The 19,815-nt window shown below is 49.5% G+C and overlaps 2 protein-coding genes across 2 annotated transcripts in view; both read left to right on the top strand.

Annotated features, from left to right (window-relative positions):
• The window catches only part of LOC149453251 (uncharacterized), a 107,999-nt gene that overhangs the window by 70,608 nt on the left and 17,576 nt on the right, over window positions 1–19,815 (top strand). The window contains 5 exon segments of the mRNA XM_089688614.1: window positions 6,455–6,649; window positions 6,731–6,931; window positions 7,802–7,943; window positions 9,719–11,394; window positions 18,486–18,599. Coding sequence (XP_089544740.1) covers window positions 6,455–6,649; window positions 6,731–6,931; window positions 7,802–7,943; window positions 9,719–11,394; window positions 18,486–18,599 — 2,328 coding nt within the window.
• The window catches only part of LOC149453249 (uncharacterized), a 65,425-nt gene continuing 50,513 nt past the window's right edge, over window positions 4,904–19,815 (top strand). Inside the window, exons 1-2 of the mRNA XM_089688612.1 lie at window positions 4,904–4,958; window positions 5,999–6,123. The gene's annotated coding sequence lies outside the window, so the exon portion shown is untranslated. The remainder of the gene's footprint in view (window positions 4,959–5,998; window positions 6,124–19,815) is intronic.

Below are 19,815 nucleotides of genomic sequence, written 5' to 3'. Positions count from 1 at the left end.
GGGTACAGAGTGCAGGGGTCAGGAGTATATCATATACAGCCCAGGGTACAGAGTGTAGTGGTCAGGAGTATATCATATACAGACCAGGGTACAGAGTGCAGGGGTCAGGAGTATATCATATACAGCCCAGAGTGCAGTGGTCAGGAGTATGTTATATACAGCCCAGGGTACAGAGTGCAGGTGTCAGGAGTATATTATATACAGCCCAGGGTACAGAGTGCAGGGGTCAGGAGTATGTCATATACAGCCCAGGGTACAGAGTGCAGGGGTCAGGAGTATGTCATATACTGCCCAGGGTACAGAGTGCAGGGGTCAGGAGTATGTCATATACAGCCCAGGGTGCAGAGTGCTGTAGTCAGGAGTATATCATATACAGCCCAGGGTACAGAGTGTAGTGGTCAGCATTATGTCATATACAGCCCAGAGTACAAAGCGTGGTGGTCAGGAGTATATCATATACAGTCCACGGTACAGATTGTGTGGGTCTAGAGTATGTTATATACAACCCATTGAACAGAGTGTAGTGATCAGGAGTATGTCATATACAGCCTAAGGTACAGAGTGCGATGGTCAGATGTATGTCATATGTAGCCCAGGATACAGAGTGCAGTGGTCAGGAGTATGTCATATGCAACCCAAGGTACAGAGTGTAGTGGTCAGGAGTATATCATATGTAGCCCAGGGTACAGAGTGCAGTGGTCAGGAGCATATCATATACAACCCAGGGTACAGAGTGTAGTGACCAGGAGTATATCATATGTAACCCAGGGTAGAGAGAGCAGTGGTCAGGAGCATATCATATACAGCCCAGGGTACAGAGTGTAGTGGTCAGGAGTATATCATACAGCCCAGGGTACAGAGTGCTGTGCTCAGGAGTATGTCATATACAACCCAAGGTACAGAGTGCAGTGGTCAGGAGTATATCATATGTAACCCAGGGTAGAGAGAGCAGTGGTCAGGAGCATATCATATACAGTCCAGGCGGCGGGAATAGTAACCACCTCGGCACCAACTACAGCTGTTGCTGCGACAGGAGCTGGTGGGGAGCTAGGAAAAATCGCAAGGATCTACTGTCATGATTGAACCCAGGCGTGATATAGAAGTGGAGAGGAGTGGTTGGCAGCCAGGACCCTGTCCAAGGTGCATCATGGCAAGGTGCTTGTCCGAATGACCAATCTGGGTACAACTCCTTTACATTTACCAACCCAGCTGGTTATTGTCGATGTGAACACCGTTCCATAAAAGTGGAAACGTCTCGCCCCCAGGGGGAGGAACCTTTAACAGCCACCATGACCACTTCAGAGAACTCTCATCATCAGCAGTTGGTAGAACAAATGTCTCTGCCGGGCTGAGTTTTCGATTAGTAACAGCTCCTACATCAGTTTTTGGGAAAACACGTGTTGGTACTTGCTGGGGGCCCAGAGGACTATGGTTGCACCACTGTTCTAGATCATCCTTTACACACTGGAGGAGCTGTCCCAATATGAGGAAGACACCACAATATCCCTCCAGCCCCGTGTCAGGAGGTGAAGGAACTGCTTCATAATATGTTGCAGAGTGGGGTCATCCGAGAAAGCAGGCATCAATGAGCTGCCCCATGGTCATTTTTTGAAGTTGAAGGCATGTACCCATTGGGATGCCTGCTCTTTGCTGTGGGTAGAGGCAGGAGCGGACTGACAACTCATGGGGCCCCCGGGCAATAGGAGATCATGGGGCCCCTGTGTCCTTGCCCAAACAAAAAAGCCTATGAAAAAGGTACCAGGGGCATCTCATGGGGCCCCCTACTGACCCCGGGCCCTCGGGCAGTGCCCGAGTTTCCAAATGGTCAGTCCGCCCCTGGGTAGAGGAGTCTCTGATGGCCTCAGGACAAGTGTGTTACATCTCGACACTGGAATTGGCTAGTAGCTATTGGCAGATGCCTGTACGGGAGGAGAATCAAGAGAAAAGCGCCTTCATCACTCCTTTGGGACCGTATGAGTTCAGTGGCTAACCAATGCTCCTAGCATGTTTCATCAACTTCTGAAATGACGTTTTAACGGACCTTAACCTTGAATGGTTCTCATTTATCTGGATGACATCACCATCTTTTCCAAGACTTTCAAAGACCATATCATAGGTCTTCACCTGACTGACACAATATGGACTTATCGCCCACCAAGGGCCATCGTATGCAGAGTCAGGTACAGTACTTGGGCCATGTTGTAGAGCAGGGGTGATCAATGAGAGTGGGACCCCTTTATATCAGTGATTGTTGGGAGAAGGATCCCCTTATATTAGTGATTGGTGGGAGGACCCCCTTATATCGGTGATTAGTGGGAGGACCCCCTTATATCACTGATTGTTGGGAGAAGGATCCCCTTAAATCAGTGATCAGTGGAAGGACCCCCTTATATCAGTGCTCAGTGGGAGAAGGACCCCTTATATCGGTGATCGGTGGGAGAAGGACCCCTTATATCGGTGATCGGTGGGAGAAGGACCCTCTTATATCAGTGATCGGTGGGAGAAGGACCCCCTTATATCAGTGATCGGTGGGAGAAGGACCCCCTTATATCAGTGATCGGTGGGAGAAGGACCCCCTTATATCAGTGATCGTTGGGAGAAGGATCCCCTTAGATCAGTGGGAGAAGGACCCCCTTATATCAGTGATCGGTCGGAGAAGGACCCCCTTACATCAGTGATCAATGAGAGAGGGACCCCCTTATATCAGTGATCGGTGGGAGAAGGACCCCCTTATATCAGTGATCAGTGGGAGAAGGACCCCCTTATATCAGTGATTGGTGGGAGAAGGACCCCCTTATATCAGTGATCGGTGGGAGAAGGACCCCCTTATATCAGTGATCGATGGGAGAAGGACCCCCTTATATCAGTGATTGGTGGGAGAAGGACCCCTTATATAAGTGAATAATAAAAATTTACTTGTGAGCCAATAAGGTGTATAATAAACAGCTTCTATCAATAAGATCGCAGGCTATCTTGCTCACCCTCATAAATGTGAGTTATCAGTGCATACAAATGAAGAAAATATAGATGCCGCGCTCTATTGAGACCTATTACCTGTATATAGTATAAAATCTGTATTTACATTAAATCTCTAATAGCTGCATGATCTCTTATGTGTAACCATACATGATTGTAATGCCAATCAATACCCAAACATGTGTTAATAGTGAATAAATGAATTAGGAAAATATATATCAAAATTGGTGATATAAAAGGAAAAAAATAAATAAATAAATAATAAAAGTATGTACAAAAGTATTCAAATTTGTGTCCTTCGATAATTAAATAATAATCCAATTAATAAATTGAAAAATATGAAAAATGAATAAAAGGTGAGAGTCAATAAATATTGTGCAAAACCACAAAACAAACTTGGTGCAGAGTTCAGCAAGGATGAAATATCTGTGTGCTCTCCTTCCAATCAGCCGGAGGTGATGCAGGTGAAGGTTGCAGACAGAGGGCTAAGCCATGAATCCCTGTGGAGATACACGTTGGGGAGGTGCAGTGACATCACTACGCATCCTTACACGGCGAGCACTGGTAGTGTATGCGAGGACACCCGAGAGGCTGGTCTTCACCGCTTTAAGCAGCTATTATACAAAGTGCAGATTGTTTTTAATCAATGTGAGTGCATATTGAGCGCAAATTAAAGTGTTTATTTTTTTGAACGATAAAGCACTATGCACTTTTCTCTATTTACATGATCTGTATGAGGAATGCCTAAAGGGCTGGATCAAGGAAAGATCTGAGGAGGGAGAGATCCATATGACCATCCAGGCTTACATAGTAGCCCTCTATCTGCAACCTTCACCTGCATCACCTCCGGCTGATTGGAGAGAGCACACAGATATTTCATCCTTGCTGAACCAAGAACCAAAACACCAAGTTTGTTTTGTGTTTTTGCACAATATTTATTGACTCTCACCTTTTATTCATTTTTCATATTTTTCAATTTATTAATTGGATTATTTATTTAATCATCGAAGGACACAAATTTGAATAATTTTGTACAGACTTTTATTATTTATTTTTTAATTATTTTTCTCTTTCTTTATCACCAATTTTGATATATATTTTGCTAATTCATTTATTCACTATTAACACAAGTTTGGGTATTGATTGGCATTACAGTCATGTATGGTTACACATAAGAGATCATGCAGCTATTAGAGATTTAATGTAAATACAGTTTTTATATTATATACAGGTAATAGGTCTCGATAGAGTGCGGCATCTATATTTTCTTCATTTGTATGCCCTTATAAAAGTGATCGGTGGGAGATGGACCCCCTTATATCAGTGATCGGTGGGAGAAGGACCCCCTTATATCAGTGATCGGTGGGAGAAGGATCCCCTTAGATCAGTGGGAGATGGACCCCCTTCTATCAGTGATCGGTGGGAGAAGGACCCCCTTATATCAGTGATCGGTGGGAGAAGGATCCCCTTAGATCAGTTGGAGAAGGACCCCCTTATAGTAGTGATAAATGAGAGAGAGACCCCATATATCAGTGATTGGTGGGAGAAGGACCCCCTTATATCAGTGATCAGTGGGAGAAGGATCCCCGGTCATCAGTATGAAGACTGTCCCCCTTACAGATCATTAATGTCAATTGTTACTGCGAGACAGAAATTGTTCATTACTCGACCCTCTAGAACCCTTTGGAGGAGCCCTGGCTGAGAAAGGCTGGACTAGGCAGTCGTTTATTTCTGTCCCCCTTGGTGGGAGTGGAGGTGACCCCTCTATGAGGACATACAGTCCATACACACCCAGCACAAGGCCGGGGTCACACTACCAGAATGTTCTCGGGGCTGCAGTTCCTCTGAGCTCCACAAGATGGTGATCTCACTTCTTCCCAGACAGGAAGTCTCTATGGAAGACAGGAAGTGGTGTCAAGTCCAGACAGGAAGTTCCATGTGGGAGGAAGTAGGAGACATTGCTGGAAGTGACAGCAGAGGAGGTAATAGGATCTTATTTTATATTTACACCCAGTAGCCCCCCCATCATGTTCGTCCTCTTCCTCGATCGTCACATCCATCCTCTCCCTCCGCTGTCGCGTCCATCCTCTCCCTCCGCAGTCATGTCCATCCTCTTCCTCAACCATCCCGTCTGACCTCTCCCTCCACAGTTATGTCTGTCCTCCACCGTCACACCCACCCTTTCCCTCTACCGTCACATCCGTCCTCTCCCTCCACGGTCCCGTCCGTCCTCTCCCTCCACGGTTCCGTCCGTCCTCTCCCTCCTCCGTCACGTCCGTCCTCTCCCTCCTCCGTCACGTCCGTCCTCTCCCTCCTCCGTCACGTCCGCCCTCTCCCTCCACCGTCCCTTCCGTCCTCTCCCTCCATGATTACGTCCGTCCTCTCCCTCCTCCGTCACGGCCGTCCTCTCCCTCCATCGTCACATTCCTCACTTATGGGGCCAGAACGTTTTCTTCATTTTGGAGATATGTCACCTTTTCCACCAATTACCTTCTCAGCTCACATTATGTGACTTTTATTAGTGGCGGAGGATTTATTTATTTTTTTGGAAGGTGTATGTCTTTTTTATTTTATAAGATTCAAAAAGGAAGAAAAATGGAAATGTGATTTGTGGGAAATGTTCTGAAAATAATTTTTTCCATAATGATCCCAGTCTCATATCTTTCCTAAAATGGGATCAGTAAAGTCTCTGGATCATACAAATACGATGTGTCCTGGCATCTTTCAGTTTAGGAGAGGTGGGACGCACCCTGGAGAAATATATTTGTGTATAGAAACCTCACAGAGCACTCCTCACAGCTCCTCCCAGTGTCCCTCCAATCAGTCAGAGAATCCTATGACATCACAATGACCTCACAGCTACTCCTAATATCCCTCCAGCTTTTACCCTACAGAGTGCGGGACCCTGTGTGGTAAATGATATCTCAGCATGAAGTGGGGTTTAATACATGGAGACCTGACCGAGAAGGTGAGGGGGATTCTGGGAAAGGCATTTTATTTTACTATTCATGTTCACATATAGAGTCACATATATGAAGTCTGCCGATCATATGACATCACATTGCCTCCACCTCCCTCCTGATAGAAGAGAGAAAGAAGAAGGTTCTAGAAGTCACCCTGAAGATCATTGATCTGCTGACAGGAGAGGTGAGCGGTGCCGGGAATTCTGGGACATTCTCCAGTAACAGACAAGGGATGTGTCTGGATGGTGACTGTATCATTGTGTGTGTCAGGTTCCTATAAGGTGTCAGGGTGTCACTGTCTATTTCTCCATGGAGGAGTGGGAGTATTTAGAAGGACACAAGGACCTCTACAAGGACGTCATGATGGACAATCAGCCGCCCCTCACATCACCGGGTAAGAGGAGACTTTATCGTAAAGGAGAGAGCAGTACGGAGGGTCCACCTAGATCCCCCATCATCTGATAAACACATAGAAACAATGGATTCAGTCAGTGTGTGTGTTTCCTACAGATGGATCCAGTCATGGGAACCCACCAGAGAGATGTCCCCGTCCTCTGTATTCCCGGGATTCCAAAATGGAAGGTCACGCCATCCCTCACCATCATCAGGTAGATGGATCCAGTCATGGGAACCCACCAGAGAGATGTCCCCGTCTTCTGTATCCCCGGGATTCCACACAGGAAGGTCACACCATCCCTCACCATCATCAGGTAGGTGATTGACAATGTCTGGTAGTTATGATTTATACACAATAATGTTTATTACAATGAATGTATTATTATATCTTTCAGAGTGGAAACCTTGGGAATGATAATATTGTAGTTAAAGAAGAGTATAAAGAGGATGAGGACTATGGTGTGATGGAGTTTTCAGAAGGACACAAGGATATGATGGAGCCACCTAATACCAGGAACCCACCAGAGAGATGTCCCCGTCCTCTGTATTCCTGGGATTCCACACAGGAAGGTCACATCATCCCTCTCCATCATCAGGTAGATGGATCCAGCCGTGGGAACCCACCAGAGAGATGTCCCCATTCTCTGTATTCCTGGGATTCCACTCAGGAATATCACACCATCCCTCAACATCAGGTAGATGGATCCAGTCATGGGAACCCACCAGAGAGATGTCCCCGTCCTCTGTATTCCCGGGATTCCACACTGGAATGTCACATCATCCCTCACCATCATCAGGTAGGTGGATCCAGTCATGGGAACCCACCAGAGAGATGTCTCCATCCTCTGTATTCCTGGGATTCCACACAGGAAGGTCACACCATCCCCCACCATCATCAGATAGATGGATCCAGTAATGGGAACCCACCAGAGAGATTTCCCCGTCCTCTGTATTCCCGGGATTCCACACAGGAAGGTTACACCAGCCCTCACCATCATCAGGTAGATGGATCCAGTCATGGGAACCCACCAGAGAGATGTCCCCGTCCTCTGTATTTCCGGGATTCCACACAGGAAGGTCACACCATCCCCCACCATCATCAGGTAGGTGGATCCAGTAATGGGAACCCACCAGAGAGATGTCCCCGTCCTCTGTATTCCTGGGATTCCACACAGGAAGGTCACACCATCCCCCACCATCATCAGGTAGGTGGATCCAGTAATGGGAACCCACCAGAGAGATGTCCCCGTCCACTGTATTCCTGGGATTCCACACAGGAAGGTCACACCATCCCCCACCATCATCAGGTAGGTGGATCCAGTAATGGGAACCCACCAGAGAAATGTCCCCATCCTCTGTATCTAGAACATGGACTCTTGGAGACAATGTGTGGATTTTCTATGTGATGTCACAATATTAAAGCTTATATTTTACAGATGATATTTTCTCTCCTTCTCTTGGTTTAGGGTGAAGATCTGAGAGATATAAAATTTGAGGTGAAATCAGAAGAAGAAGAGGCGTATGTGAGGGATGATCAGCAGTCTATGGAGGAGGATGGAATAACGGGGGCATTTATAGAGGAGGACACTCCTACAGAGATCAGCACAGGTGGGTCATCAACACTAAATCCATTCCTCCACCCATACTGCTCACTGATTGGTCCAGAGTATGGTGGGGGGCGGGGTGATATCAGCCTGTAATACCCTGGTCACTTTCCTGAGCTGTGTTCCCCGTCCTGTATTCCTGGATTTCTCTCGGATAATCTTCCTTCTCTGTGCTGCAGACACAATTTATGTATCTAGACTGGATTTATGGAGGTTCTGGGGATCAGCTGGCAGCAAAGTTTTTCTTTTCACCATACGCATTGCTCAAGCTAGGCACTTCGGGTATGTGTCTTGGGTCTTATGCCGCATGCCCGGGTATAGCAGAATCTCTGACAGAACAATTCCCCCAGGGCCACTTACTCTGGTTGACTGTGCCAGTTGGAGGGATATGTCTGTATAGTCTCAGACCCAAGTCACTGAGTGCCGTCTCAGGAGATGGGAGGCAGCGGTGTGGGAGCTCTGCAACTTGTCTACAGTAAACATTTAAACTTCCACCGATTACTGAATACCAATATTATGAGTCCGGACCCTTACACTGTCATTTATATTGTAGTCCTGACCCATGCCCCGTTAACTTATGCTGTACATTACATACTCCTGACCCCTGCACTATATACTCTGTTGTACATGAAATACTCCTGACCCCTGTACTATATACTCCATGTTGTACATTACATACTCCTGACCCCTGTACTATATACTCCATGTTGTACATTACATACTCCTGACCCCTGCACTATATACTCCATGTTGTACATTACATACTCCTGACCCCTGCACTATATACTCCATGTTGTACATTACATACTCCTGACCCCTGCACTATATACTCCATGTTGTACATTACATACTCCTGACCCCTGCACTATATATTCTATGTTGTACATTACATACTCCTGACCCCTGCACTATATATTCTGTGTTGTACATTACATACTCCTGACCCCTGCACTATATATTCTGTGTTGTACATTACATACTCCTGACCCCGGCACTATATACTCTTGTATATTACATAATTCTGATACTATATAGTCCTAACTCCTGTACCCTATACAGTAAGTTTTATGTTACATTTGCCTGACTTCTGCTCTCCACCTACTGCTACATATACACATATGTCTTCTCCTCTGTTCCCCCCATTTCCTACCAGCTGGACATTTTATATCGGATGATGTGATTGGAGCACAGACTTTTACATGTTGATAATAATGTGATCACATCCTCCAACCAGAAAGTGATAATGGGGGAGGAGTCAATAACCCAATGATGGTGGTCTTCAGGATGGGTGAGGAGCCAATAACCTATTGATGGTGGTCTTCAGGATGGGGGAGGAGTCAATAACCCAATGATGGTGGTCTTCAGGATGGGGGAGGAGCCAATAACTCAATGATGGTGGTCTTCCGGATCAGTCCAGTCTTCATCTTGGTTGTTCTCCCCCCATCCTCACTCTCTGACCTCTGGTTGGGCTCAGCCCCGCTGTTCTTCATGACTAAATCATGGACGAAATAAGGAAGTGCAGTACTTCCTATATTCCTCGTCCTATAATCCACTCATCACTGTCCCTCCTATAAAAGACAGTTCTCGTTGTTTCCTCACTCTCTGAGGTCCATGAATAAAGAAATGACCTGGTAGGAGATCAGAGGAGCCATTTCCTAGTTCCCTTGAGGGTGGAATTGGAAACTCCTCAGAGACCAAGCTGCCTGATGTGGGCGGAGTCCTGGTTTGGGGGAACCAATGAGCTCCTGTCTAGTAATCCTCTTTGTCTTTGTATTTTAGTCCATGGCCGGGAGATGAGGAAAACCTCCGAGGATTGTCTCACTTTGTCTCCAGCCTGGAAAGTAGAAGATGAGGACATCACACAGTATAGTCCAGGAGAAAACCCGGCTCCCTCCAATGTCCATCCGGCACCACCTAGTGTAGATGGACCATCGGATTCCTCGTATCCTGAGGAACCTCAGACTGTGCGGGACCGGGCCGGCCTTCCAACAGGGAAGAGCTTCTCCTGTACGGAGTGCGGAAAGAGGTTTCATTTCAAATGCTATCTTGATCTGCATAAAAGAACGCACACAGGTGAAAAGCCGTATTCCTGTCCTGAGTGCGGGAAATGTTTCCAATCTAAATACAATCTTAATGTGCATAAAAGATCTCACACGGGGGAGAAGCCGTACTCCTGTCTTGAGTGCGGGAAATGTTTTTCACTGAAATCCAGTCTTTACAGACACCAGCGATCTCACACGGGTAAGAAGCCACATTCCTGTCCCGAGTGTGGGAAATTTTTTTCAACCAAGTCCAGTCTTTACAGACATCAGAGATCTCACACGGGGGAAAAGCCATTTTCCTGTCCCGAGTGCGGGAAATGTTTTGTACAGAAATCAAGTCTTGTCAAACATCAAAAGTCTCACACGGGGGAAAAGCCATGTTCCTGCCCTGAGTGCGGGAAAATATTTTCAAAGGAATCCCACCTCTACAGCCATCAGATGTCGCACATGGGCAAGAAGCCGTATTTCTGTTCTGAGTGCGGGAAATTTTTTTCACGAAAGTCCACTCTTCACATACATCAGAGATCACACACGGGGGAGAAGCCGTTTTCTTGTTCTGAGTGTGGGAAATGTTTTGTAAATAAATCACAACTTGTCGTGCATCAGAGGGCTCACACAGGGGATAAACCATATTCCTGTTCTGAGTGCGAGAAATGTTTTTCAACGAAGTCACACCTTTCCATACATCAGAGATTGCACACGGGTGAGAGGCCTTATTCCTGTCCTGAGTGCGGTAAATGCTTTAGACAAAATTCAGAGTTTACCACACATCAGAGGTCTCACACGGGGGAAAAGCCGTATTCCTGTCCTGAGTGCGGGAAATGTTTTTCAGATAAGTCCAATCTTTCCAAGCATCAGAGATCTCACACAGGGGAGAGGCCGTATTCCTGTGCTGCGTGCCAGGACCGTTTTTTAAGAAAATCAGAACTTGTCACACACCAAAGGTCTCACACGGGGGAGAAGCCGTATGCCTGTTCTGAGTGCGGGAAATGTTTTTCATTCAAGTCCAATCTTTGCAGACATCAGAGATTGCACACGGAGGGGAACTCATATTGTTGTTGTGAGTGCGGGAAATGTTTTGCACAGAAATCAGAACTTGTCACACATCAGAAGTCTCATGCAGAGGAAAAGCCGTTTTCTTGTCTCGAGTGCGGGAAATGTTTTTCAGGGAAGTCCAAACTTTACAGACATCAGAGACTGCACATGGAAGAGAAGCCGTATTCCTGTTGTGAGTGTGGGAAATGTTTTGTACAAAAATCAGATCTTGTCAAACATCAAAGGACTCACACGGGGGAGAAGCCGTATTCCTGTCCTGAGTGCGGGAAATGTTTTTCATGTCAGTCACATCTTTACAGACATCAGAGGTCTCACACGGGAAGAAGCCACTTTCCTGTCCTGAGTGAGGGAAATGTTCCTCACTGAAGTCCTGTCTTCCTGTACATCAGGGGTCCCACATAACCCTGGAGGTGTATTAGTGCCTGGAGTGCGGGAAATGTCTTCTAGATGAATGTTGCTGGACATCCCAGCTCTCATGTGGGGAAGAAGCACCCCCTGATATACACCTCAGATATACTCCATGGCTGATCTTCATCATGGAAGAAACAGTTCATAAGGAGGTCAGAGGTCAGGAAAGACGTGGATGAAGTGTGGGACATTGATGGCAGGAGAATAAAAATGGCGTCCTTACCTGTCATTGGCTGAGTACATTTTGTGGTGGGAGATTTCACAAACACTGTCTGAGGTCTGTATTTAAAAAAATATCAGAGAAATTTATAAAATGTCCAGCCATAAGGAATATTAGACACACTTGATGTATTTCCTTTCATTTTTAGTGCCATCTAGGGGCCATAATGTAATATTTCACTATTTTCCATGAGTACAGGAAAAATACCTCATTGTGGCCAGTAGAGGGAGCTGACCAACATAGGACCATCATAGGACAGAACTTGTCACATTCGTCCTACAGATTGTTATGAATAAAAAACGAGATGGCTTCATACAAACAGACATCAAAGAAAATGATATTAAAATCACATTCTGCCGAAGGATATCAGTGTGGCGGTCCCTTACATTGGTGAACGATGGGAAAAAGGACCCCCTTATATCAGTGTAGTGGTCCCTTACATTGGTGACCAATGGGAGAAGGGCCTCTTATATCTGGTCAGTGTAGTAGTCCCTTACATTGGTGACCAATAGGAGAAGGACCCCCTTATATCAGTGGTCAGTGTAGTGGTCCCTTACATTGGTGACCGATGGAAAAAGGACCCCCTTATATCAGTGGTCAGTGTAGTGCTCTGCTCCCTTACATTGGTGACCAATGGGAGAAGGACCCCCTGATATCAGTGGTCAGTGTAGTGGTCCCTTACATTGGTGACCGGTTGGAGAAGACCCCCTTATATCAATGGTCAGTGTGGTGGTCCCTTACATTGGTGATCAGTTGGAGAAGGACCCCCTTATATCAGTGTAGTGGTCTCTAACATTGGTGATCGATGGAAAAAGGACCCTTATATTAGTGGTCAGTGTAGTGGTCCCTTACATTGGATACCAATGGGAGAAGAACCCCCTTATATCAGTGTAGTGGTCCCTAACATTGGTGATTGATGGAAAAAGGACCCCTTATATCAGTGGTCAGTATAGTGGTCCCTTACATTGGTGATCAGTTGGAGAAGGACCCCCTTATATCAGTGGTCAGTATAGTGGTCCCGACTGCTTCCTTAGGAACCAGCAACAGCCCGAGGCTGCCATGTGTAGATCCAGAAGAAATATTGAATCTAAATATGGTGCTCAGCTGAAGAAGGGGCTGGGAAAGCCAAAGTTTGGTCCCAACCGTAGGCTCATCCCTACTCTCTGGTGACTAGCCTGGGCAGGAAGCCGTCACAATTAGCAGCCAAAGTAATGGGTTCAATGGGCGAAGGACCCCCTTATATCAGTGGTCAGTGTAGTGGTCTCTTACACTGTTGGTCAATGGGCAAAGGACCCCCTTATATCAGTGGTCAGTGTAGTGGTCCTTTACATTGGTGACCAATGGGAGGACCCCCTTCTATCAGGGGTCAGTGCACTGGTCCCTTACATTGGTGATCAATGGCAGAGGGACCCCTTATATCAGAGGTCATTGTGGTGATCCCTTACATTGGTGATCAGTTGGAGAAGGACCCCCTTATATCAGTGGTCAGTGTGGTGGTCCCTTACATTGTTAACCAGTTGGAGAAGGACCCCCTTATATCAGTGGTCAGTGTGGTGGTCCCTTACATTGTTGACCTGTTGGCGAAGGACCCCCTTATATCAAAGTAGTGGTCCCTAACATTGATCGATGGGAAAAGGGCCCCCTTATATCAGTGGTCAGTGTATTGGTCCCTTACATTGGTGACCAATCGGAGAAGGATCCTCTTACATGAATGGTCAGTGGGAGAAGGACCCCCTTGCATTGTCATCATTAGGAAGACTGCTCCCCTTACAGAATATTGATGTCAGTTGTTGCTGAGAGTCAGAAATTGTTCATTGCTGAAGGAACCCCTAGACCCCTCTGGAGGACCCCTACACCCCTTTAGAAGACTCCTAGACCCCCATGGAGGACCCCTAGACCCCTCTGGAGAATGGCTGGACTCAGTGGTCATAGCTCTCCCTGGTGGTGGGAGTGGAGATGTCCAGTAACGTCATCATCAGGGCACACCAGAAGGTTTTGTTCATTAGTACAACGATCGATGGATTTGATGTTCTAGTTACAACTTTCAGGACTTGCTTACACATTCAGCAGCCCTTGCCACCCCTCTGAGAAGGGAGAAGGGGGGTGAACCGGGTGGCAGGGAGGTAAAGAGGGGGACAGGATGGGGAAGGGGGGGGGTCAGGGGCGGACTGACAACTCATGGGGCCCCTGGGCAATAGGGGATCATGGGGCCCCTGTGTCCTTGCCCAAACTCGAAAAAGCCTATGAAAAAGGTACCAGGGGCATCCCATGGGGCCCCCTACTGACCCCGGGCCCTCGGGCAGTGCCCGAGTTTCCAAATGGTCAGTCCGCCCCTGGGGGGGGTGAACTGGGTGGCAGGGAGGTAAAGAGGGGGGGATGAACTGGGTGGCAGGGAGGTAAAGAGGGGGGGATGAACTGGGTGGCAGGGAGGTAAAGAGGGGGACAGGATGGGGAAGGGGGGGTGAACTGGGTGGCAGGGAGGTAAAGAGGGGGACAGGATGGGGAAGTGGGGGTAAAGAGGGGGACAGGATGGGGGGGGGGGTGAACTGGGTGGCAGGGAGGTAAAGAGGGGGACAGGATGGGGAGGGGGTGATGAGGGAGAGGGGAATGGAAAGAGGGGATAGAAGGTAAAGAGGGGGACGGGGGTGGGAGATGAAGAGGGGGGCAGGAGATGAAGAGGGTGAATTGGCAAACATGGAGGCGATGAGGGGGAGGTGAAGAAGGAGGAAGAAAGGGTGAGGAGGGAGAATAGGTGGTGAAGAGGGGAAGGGGAGTGAAGAAGGGGATAGGGGAGGGAAGGGGGTGATGAGGGGGACAGGGGTGAAGAAGGGGTGGAGGACAGGAGGGCAAATAGTACGACAAGCTGAGGGTTGGTTAAAAGGGGGATGGTGAGATGAATAAGGGGGGTGGGTTATTTTTTTGTGCTAAAAAAGAGCAAAAAATTTAAAAAAAAAAGTTTTTCTTTTTTTCTATTATAAAATTTAGCAAACAGGTAATTTTTCTCCTTCACTGATGTGCGATGATGAGGCTGCACTGATAGGCAGCATTGATGTGCGATGATGAGGCTGCACTGATAGGCAGCATTGATGGGCACTGATAGGCGGCATGGATAGGCAGCATTGATGGGCATTGATAGGCAGCATTGATGGGCACTGATAGGCGGCGTGGATAGGCAGCATTGATAGGCAGCATTGATGGGCACTGATAGGCGGCGTGGATAGGCAGCATTGATGGGCACTGATAGGCGGCGTGGATAGGCAGTATTGATGGGCACTGATAGGCGGCGTGGATAGGCAGTATTGATGGGCATTGATAGGCGGCGTGGATAGGCAGCATTGATGGGCACTGATAGGCGGCGTGGATAGGCAGCATTGATAGGCGGCATGGATAGGCAGCATTGATGGGCACTGATAGGCGGCGTGGATAGGCAGCATTGATGGGCACTGATAGGCGGCGTGGATAGGCAGCACTGACGGGGGGAACTTCTAGGCACTGATGGGCACAGGTGGGCAACACTGCTGGGCACTGATGATCAGTGCCGGTCCGTCCTCTGACAATTTCCGGTTACCGGCAGTACTTTACTGTGACAGGGTGAGGAAAGTGCAGCCGATAACCGGCAACTGTATTTACTGGTGATCAGTGTGTCATTGGACACAGCTGATCACATGGTAAAAGGCTGCTGTGATTGGCCTTTTACCACATCATGTGATCAGCTGAGTCCAGGAGGGTGCGTTCTGGGAGGACGTCATATGATGTCCTCCCAGAACTGGACAACCGCAATGTAGCCATCCATCGGCTATAGCGCAGTTGGCAAGTGGTTAAAGAAGGGTTTTCAGGGATCGTCTAAAGATGGATAGATTAGGAGATTGTCGGACAGATTGGGGTAGGGAGTTCCATAGGATGGGAGAAGTCCTGGAGGCGAGCGTGGGTGGAGGTGACACAGGAACTAGAGAGTAGAAGGTCTTGTGAGGATCAAAGAGAGCGGTTTGGTTGATATTTTGAGACCAGGCTGGTGATGTAGCTGGGGGGGGAGGGGGAGTTATGGATGGCTTTGTAGGTTGTTGTTAGTACCTTCAATTTTATTCATTGGGCGAGTGGAAGCCAGTGGAAGGATTGGCAGAGAGGGGTGGAGGACATTGATTGAAGACCAGTGGAGGGATTGGTAGAGAGGGGTGGAGGACAAAGAATGGAGGCCAGTGGAGGGATTGGCAGAGGGGTGGAGGACACTGAATGGAGGCCAGCGGAGGGATTGGCAGAGAAAGGTGGAGGACACTGAATGGGGGCCAGCGGAGGGATTGGCAGAGAGGGGTGGAGGACACTAAATGGGGGCCAGCGGAGGAATTGGCAGAGAGGGGTGGAGGACACTGAGGAGGCCAGCGGAGGGATTGGCAGAGAGGGGTGGAGGACACTGAGTGGAGGCCAGCGGAGGGATTGGCAGAGAGGGGTGGAGGCCAGCGGAGGGATTGGCAGAGAGGGGTGGAGGACACCGAATGGAGGCCAGTGGAGGGATTGGCAGAGAGGGGTGGAGGACACTGAATGGAGGCCAGTGGAGGGATTGGCAGAGAGAGGTAGTAGACAGTGAATGGAGGGCAGTGGAGGGATTGGTAGAGAGGGGTGGAGGACACTGAATGGAGGCCAGTGGAGGGATTGGCAGAGAGGGGTGGAGGACACTGAATGGAGGCCAGTGGAGGGATTGGCAGAGGGGTGGAGGACACTGAATGGAGGCCAGCGAAGGGATTGGCAGAGGGGTGGAGGACACTGAATGGAGGCCAGCGGAGGGATTGGCAGAGAGGGGTGGAGGACACTGAATGGGGGCCAGCGGAGGGATTGGCAGAGAGGGGTGGAGGACACTGAATGGAGGCCAGTGGAGGGATTGGCAGAAAGGGGTGGAGGACAATGAATGGAGGCCAGTGGAGGGATTGGCAGAGAGGGGTGGAGGACTCTGAATGGAGGCCACTGGAGGGATTGGCAGAGAGGGGTGGAGGACACTGAGTGGAGGCCAGTGGAGGGATTGGCAGAGGGGTGGAGGACACTGAATGGAGGCCAGTGGAGGGATTGGCAGAGAGGGGTGGAGGACATTGAATGGATTGGCAGGGAGGGGTAGTAGACACTGAATGGAGGCCAGTGGAGGGATTGGCAGAGAGGAGTGGAGGACACCGAATGGAGGCCAGTGGAGGGATTGGCAGAGAGGGGTGGAGGACACTTAATGAAGGCCAGTGGAGGGATTGGCAGAGAGAGGTAGTAGACAGTGAATGGAGGGCAGTGGAGGGATTGGCAGAAAGGGATGGAGGCCAGTGGAGGGATTGGCAGAGAGGGGTGGAGGACACTGAGTGGAGGCCAGTGGAGGGATTGGCAGAGAGGGGTGGAGGGATTGGCAGAGAAGAGTGGAGGACACTGAATGGAGGCCAGTGGAGGGATTGGCAGAGAGGGGTGGAGGACACTGAATGGAGGCCAATGGAGGGATTGGCAGAGAGGGGTGGAGGACACTGAGTGGAGGCCAGTGGAGGGATTGGCAGAGAGGGGTGGAGGACACTGAATGGGGGCCAGCGGAGGGATTGGCAAAGAGGGGTGGAGGACACTGAATGGAGGCCAGTGGAAGGTTTGGCAAAGAGGGGTGGAGGACACTGAATGGAGGCCAGTGGAAAGATTGGCAGAGAGGGATGGAGGCCAGTGGAGGGATTGGCAGAGAGGGGTGGAGGACACTGAGTGGAGGCCAGTGGAGGGATTGGCAGAGAGGGGTGGAGGACACTGGAGGCCAGTGGAGGGATTGGCAGAGAGGGGTGGAGGGATTGGCAGAGAAGAGTGGAGGACACTGAATGGAGGCCAGTGGAGGGATTGGCAGAGAGGGGTGGAGGACACTGAATGGAGGCCAATGGAGGGATTGGCAGAGAGGGGTGGAGGACACTGAGTGGAGGGATTGGCAGAGAGGGGTGGAGGACACTGAATGGAGGCCAGTGGAGGGATTGGCAGAGAGGGGTGGAGGACACTGAATGGAGGCCAGTGGAAGGATTGGCAGAGAGGGGTGGAGGACACTGAGTGGAGGCCAGTGGAGGGATTGGCAGAGAGGGGTGGAGGACACTGAATGGAGGCCAGTGGAGGGATTGGCAGAGAGGGGTGGAGGACACTGAATGGAGGCCAGTGGAGGGATTGGCAGAGAGGGGTGGAGGACACTTAATGGAGGCCAGCGGAGGGATTGGCAGAGAGGGGTGGAGGACACTGAGTGGTTGGTAAGATGGATGAGCCTGGCGCAGTATTCATGATGGAATGTTTGGGGGGATCACTTATGTAAAGGTAAGCCAATGAGGGCGTTGCAGTAGTCCAGGTGTGGGGTGTAATTGGGGGCGTGGCTGGTGAATAGGGTATATCAGGGTATTTGCTCCTACAAGTGGGCAGTGACATCACATGCTTCCTTCAGATAGGAAGTTGAGACAGTTCCCCACCTAGGTGGTAGGACATGGAAAAGGCCACCCTATCCACTAGGACACCAAACATTACCCACAATCCCCTTCTTCCACCACACATGGTCCCTGATAACTCCCATACAAACCCCCCACACACTGTGTCCTCCACTGCCCTCCTCTGGGCACAACCACCTTGCAGAAGACCTGGATACACGGTGAGAATTGATGACTTCTACACACCAGACAGAAGCTGCCATTGCCTGACCCTGAACATTTACACTTTCTGCAAGAGTTTGAAAGCATTTATTGATGAGGATCTACAGTCCATTCATGGCACAAGGCCGGGGTCACACTACGGGACGGTTCTCCAAGCTGCTGTCCCTTGATCTCCATGAAGTTGTTATATCACTTCTACACAGGCAGGAATTCTCTATGGAAGACAGGAAGTGATGTCACATATAAACAGGAAGTTCTGGGTGAAAGGTGAGTCAGGAGGAAGAGAAGAGACGTTGCTGGAACTAGTATTAGAGGAGGTACTGAGATTTTATATTTACACTCAGTAACCCCCCGTCATTTCCGTCCTCTCCCTCCCTCGTCACGCCCGTCCTCTACCTCCACTGTCTGTCCTATTCCTCTCCCGTCGGTCCTCTTCCTCTCCCGTCGGTCCTCTTCCTCCACCGTCACGCCTGTCTTCTCCCTCCATCGTCGCGCCCACCCTCTCCATCGTCGCGCCCACCCTCTCCATCGTCGCGCCCATCCTCTCCATCATCACGCCCGTCCTCTCCCTCCATCGTCACGCCCGTCCTCTTCCTCCACCGTCCGTCCTCTTCCTCCACCGTCCGTCCTCTTCCTCCACCGTCCGTCCTCTTCCTCCACCATCCCGTCCGTCCTCTTCCTCCATCGTCACGCCTGTCTTCTGGCCTCCATCATCACGCCCGTCTTCTCCCTCCATCATCACGCCCGCCCTCTCCTTCGTCACGCCCATCCTCTCCCTCCATCATGACGCCCGTCCTCTCCCTCCACCGTAACGTCCTTCCTCTCCCTCCATCGCCATGTCTGTCCTCTCCATCGTCACGTCCTTCATCTCCCTCCATCGTCACGTCTGTCTTTTCCACCGTCACACCCGTCCTCTCCCTCCACCGTCACGCCCGTTCTCTCCCTCCACCGTCACGTCCGCCCTCTTCCTCCATAGTCACTGTGACGTCTTTTATCTCCAGCAGATGATGATACACACATATATAGTGTGGGAACCCAGATTAACCCCTTCAGGGGCAGAACATTCCCCCACTTCCGGGGACGGAACATTCTCCTCATTGTGGAGATAAATTCTAGTAATATGGTCCTCCAATAAAGCCTCCCTGACAATAAATAGATAAGACAATGACCATCCTGACCATACATGGCCTACAAAGGGCGATGATTACACTACACAGGCAGCCAATGGGCAATCATTACAATGATGGAGTACCGGGGTCAGGAGTATAGAGCACAGAGCCCCTTACATTGCTGGTCAGGAGGAAGAAAACATTCCCTAGCCTGCCATGAAGAATATGTTCCGTCATTGGTGTCAGAGGGAGGAAAATACTGAGGGTTCTGGGGGAGGTAGAGTAGCTGAGGTGCCTCTAAGGGAGACACTGAGGCTGAAGGATGTCGGGGCCCCTGAGGGAGTGGTGGGGTTGCAGGGCTCTAAAGGAGGTAGTAAAGATAGAAAAGTGAAGACAGAAAAAGACCGAGTGGTCCATTGAGTCT

The sequence above is a fragment of the Staurois parvus genome, unplaced genomic scaffold, assembly GCF_062004578.1.
Source record: "Staurois parvus isolate SC_StPar_1 unplaced genomic scaffold, SC_StPar_1.0 ptg000449l, whole genome shotgun sequence".
NCBI lineage: Eukaryota > Metazoa > Chordata > Amphibia > Anura > Ranidae > Staurois > Staurois parvus.
Note: the sequence above shows the minus strand (reverse complement) of the source record. Positions and strands in the feature narration are given on the sequence as shown.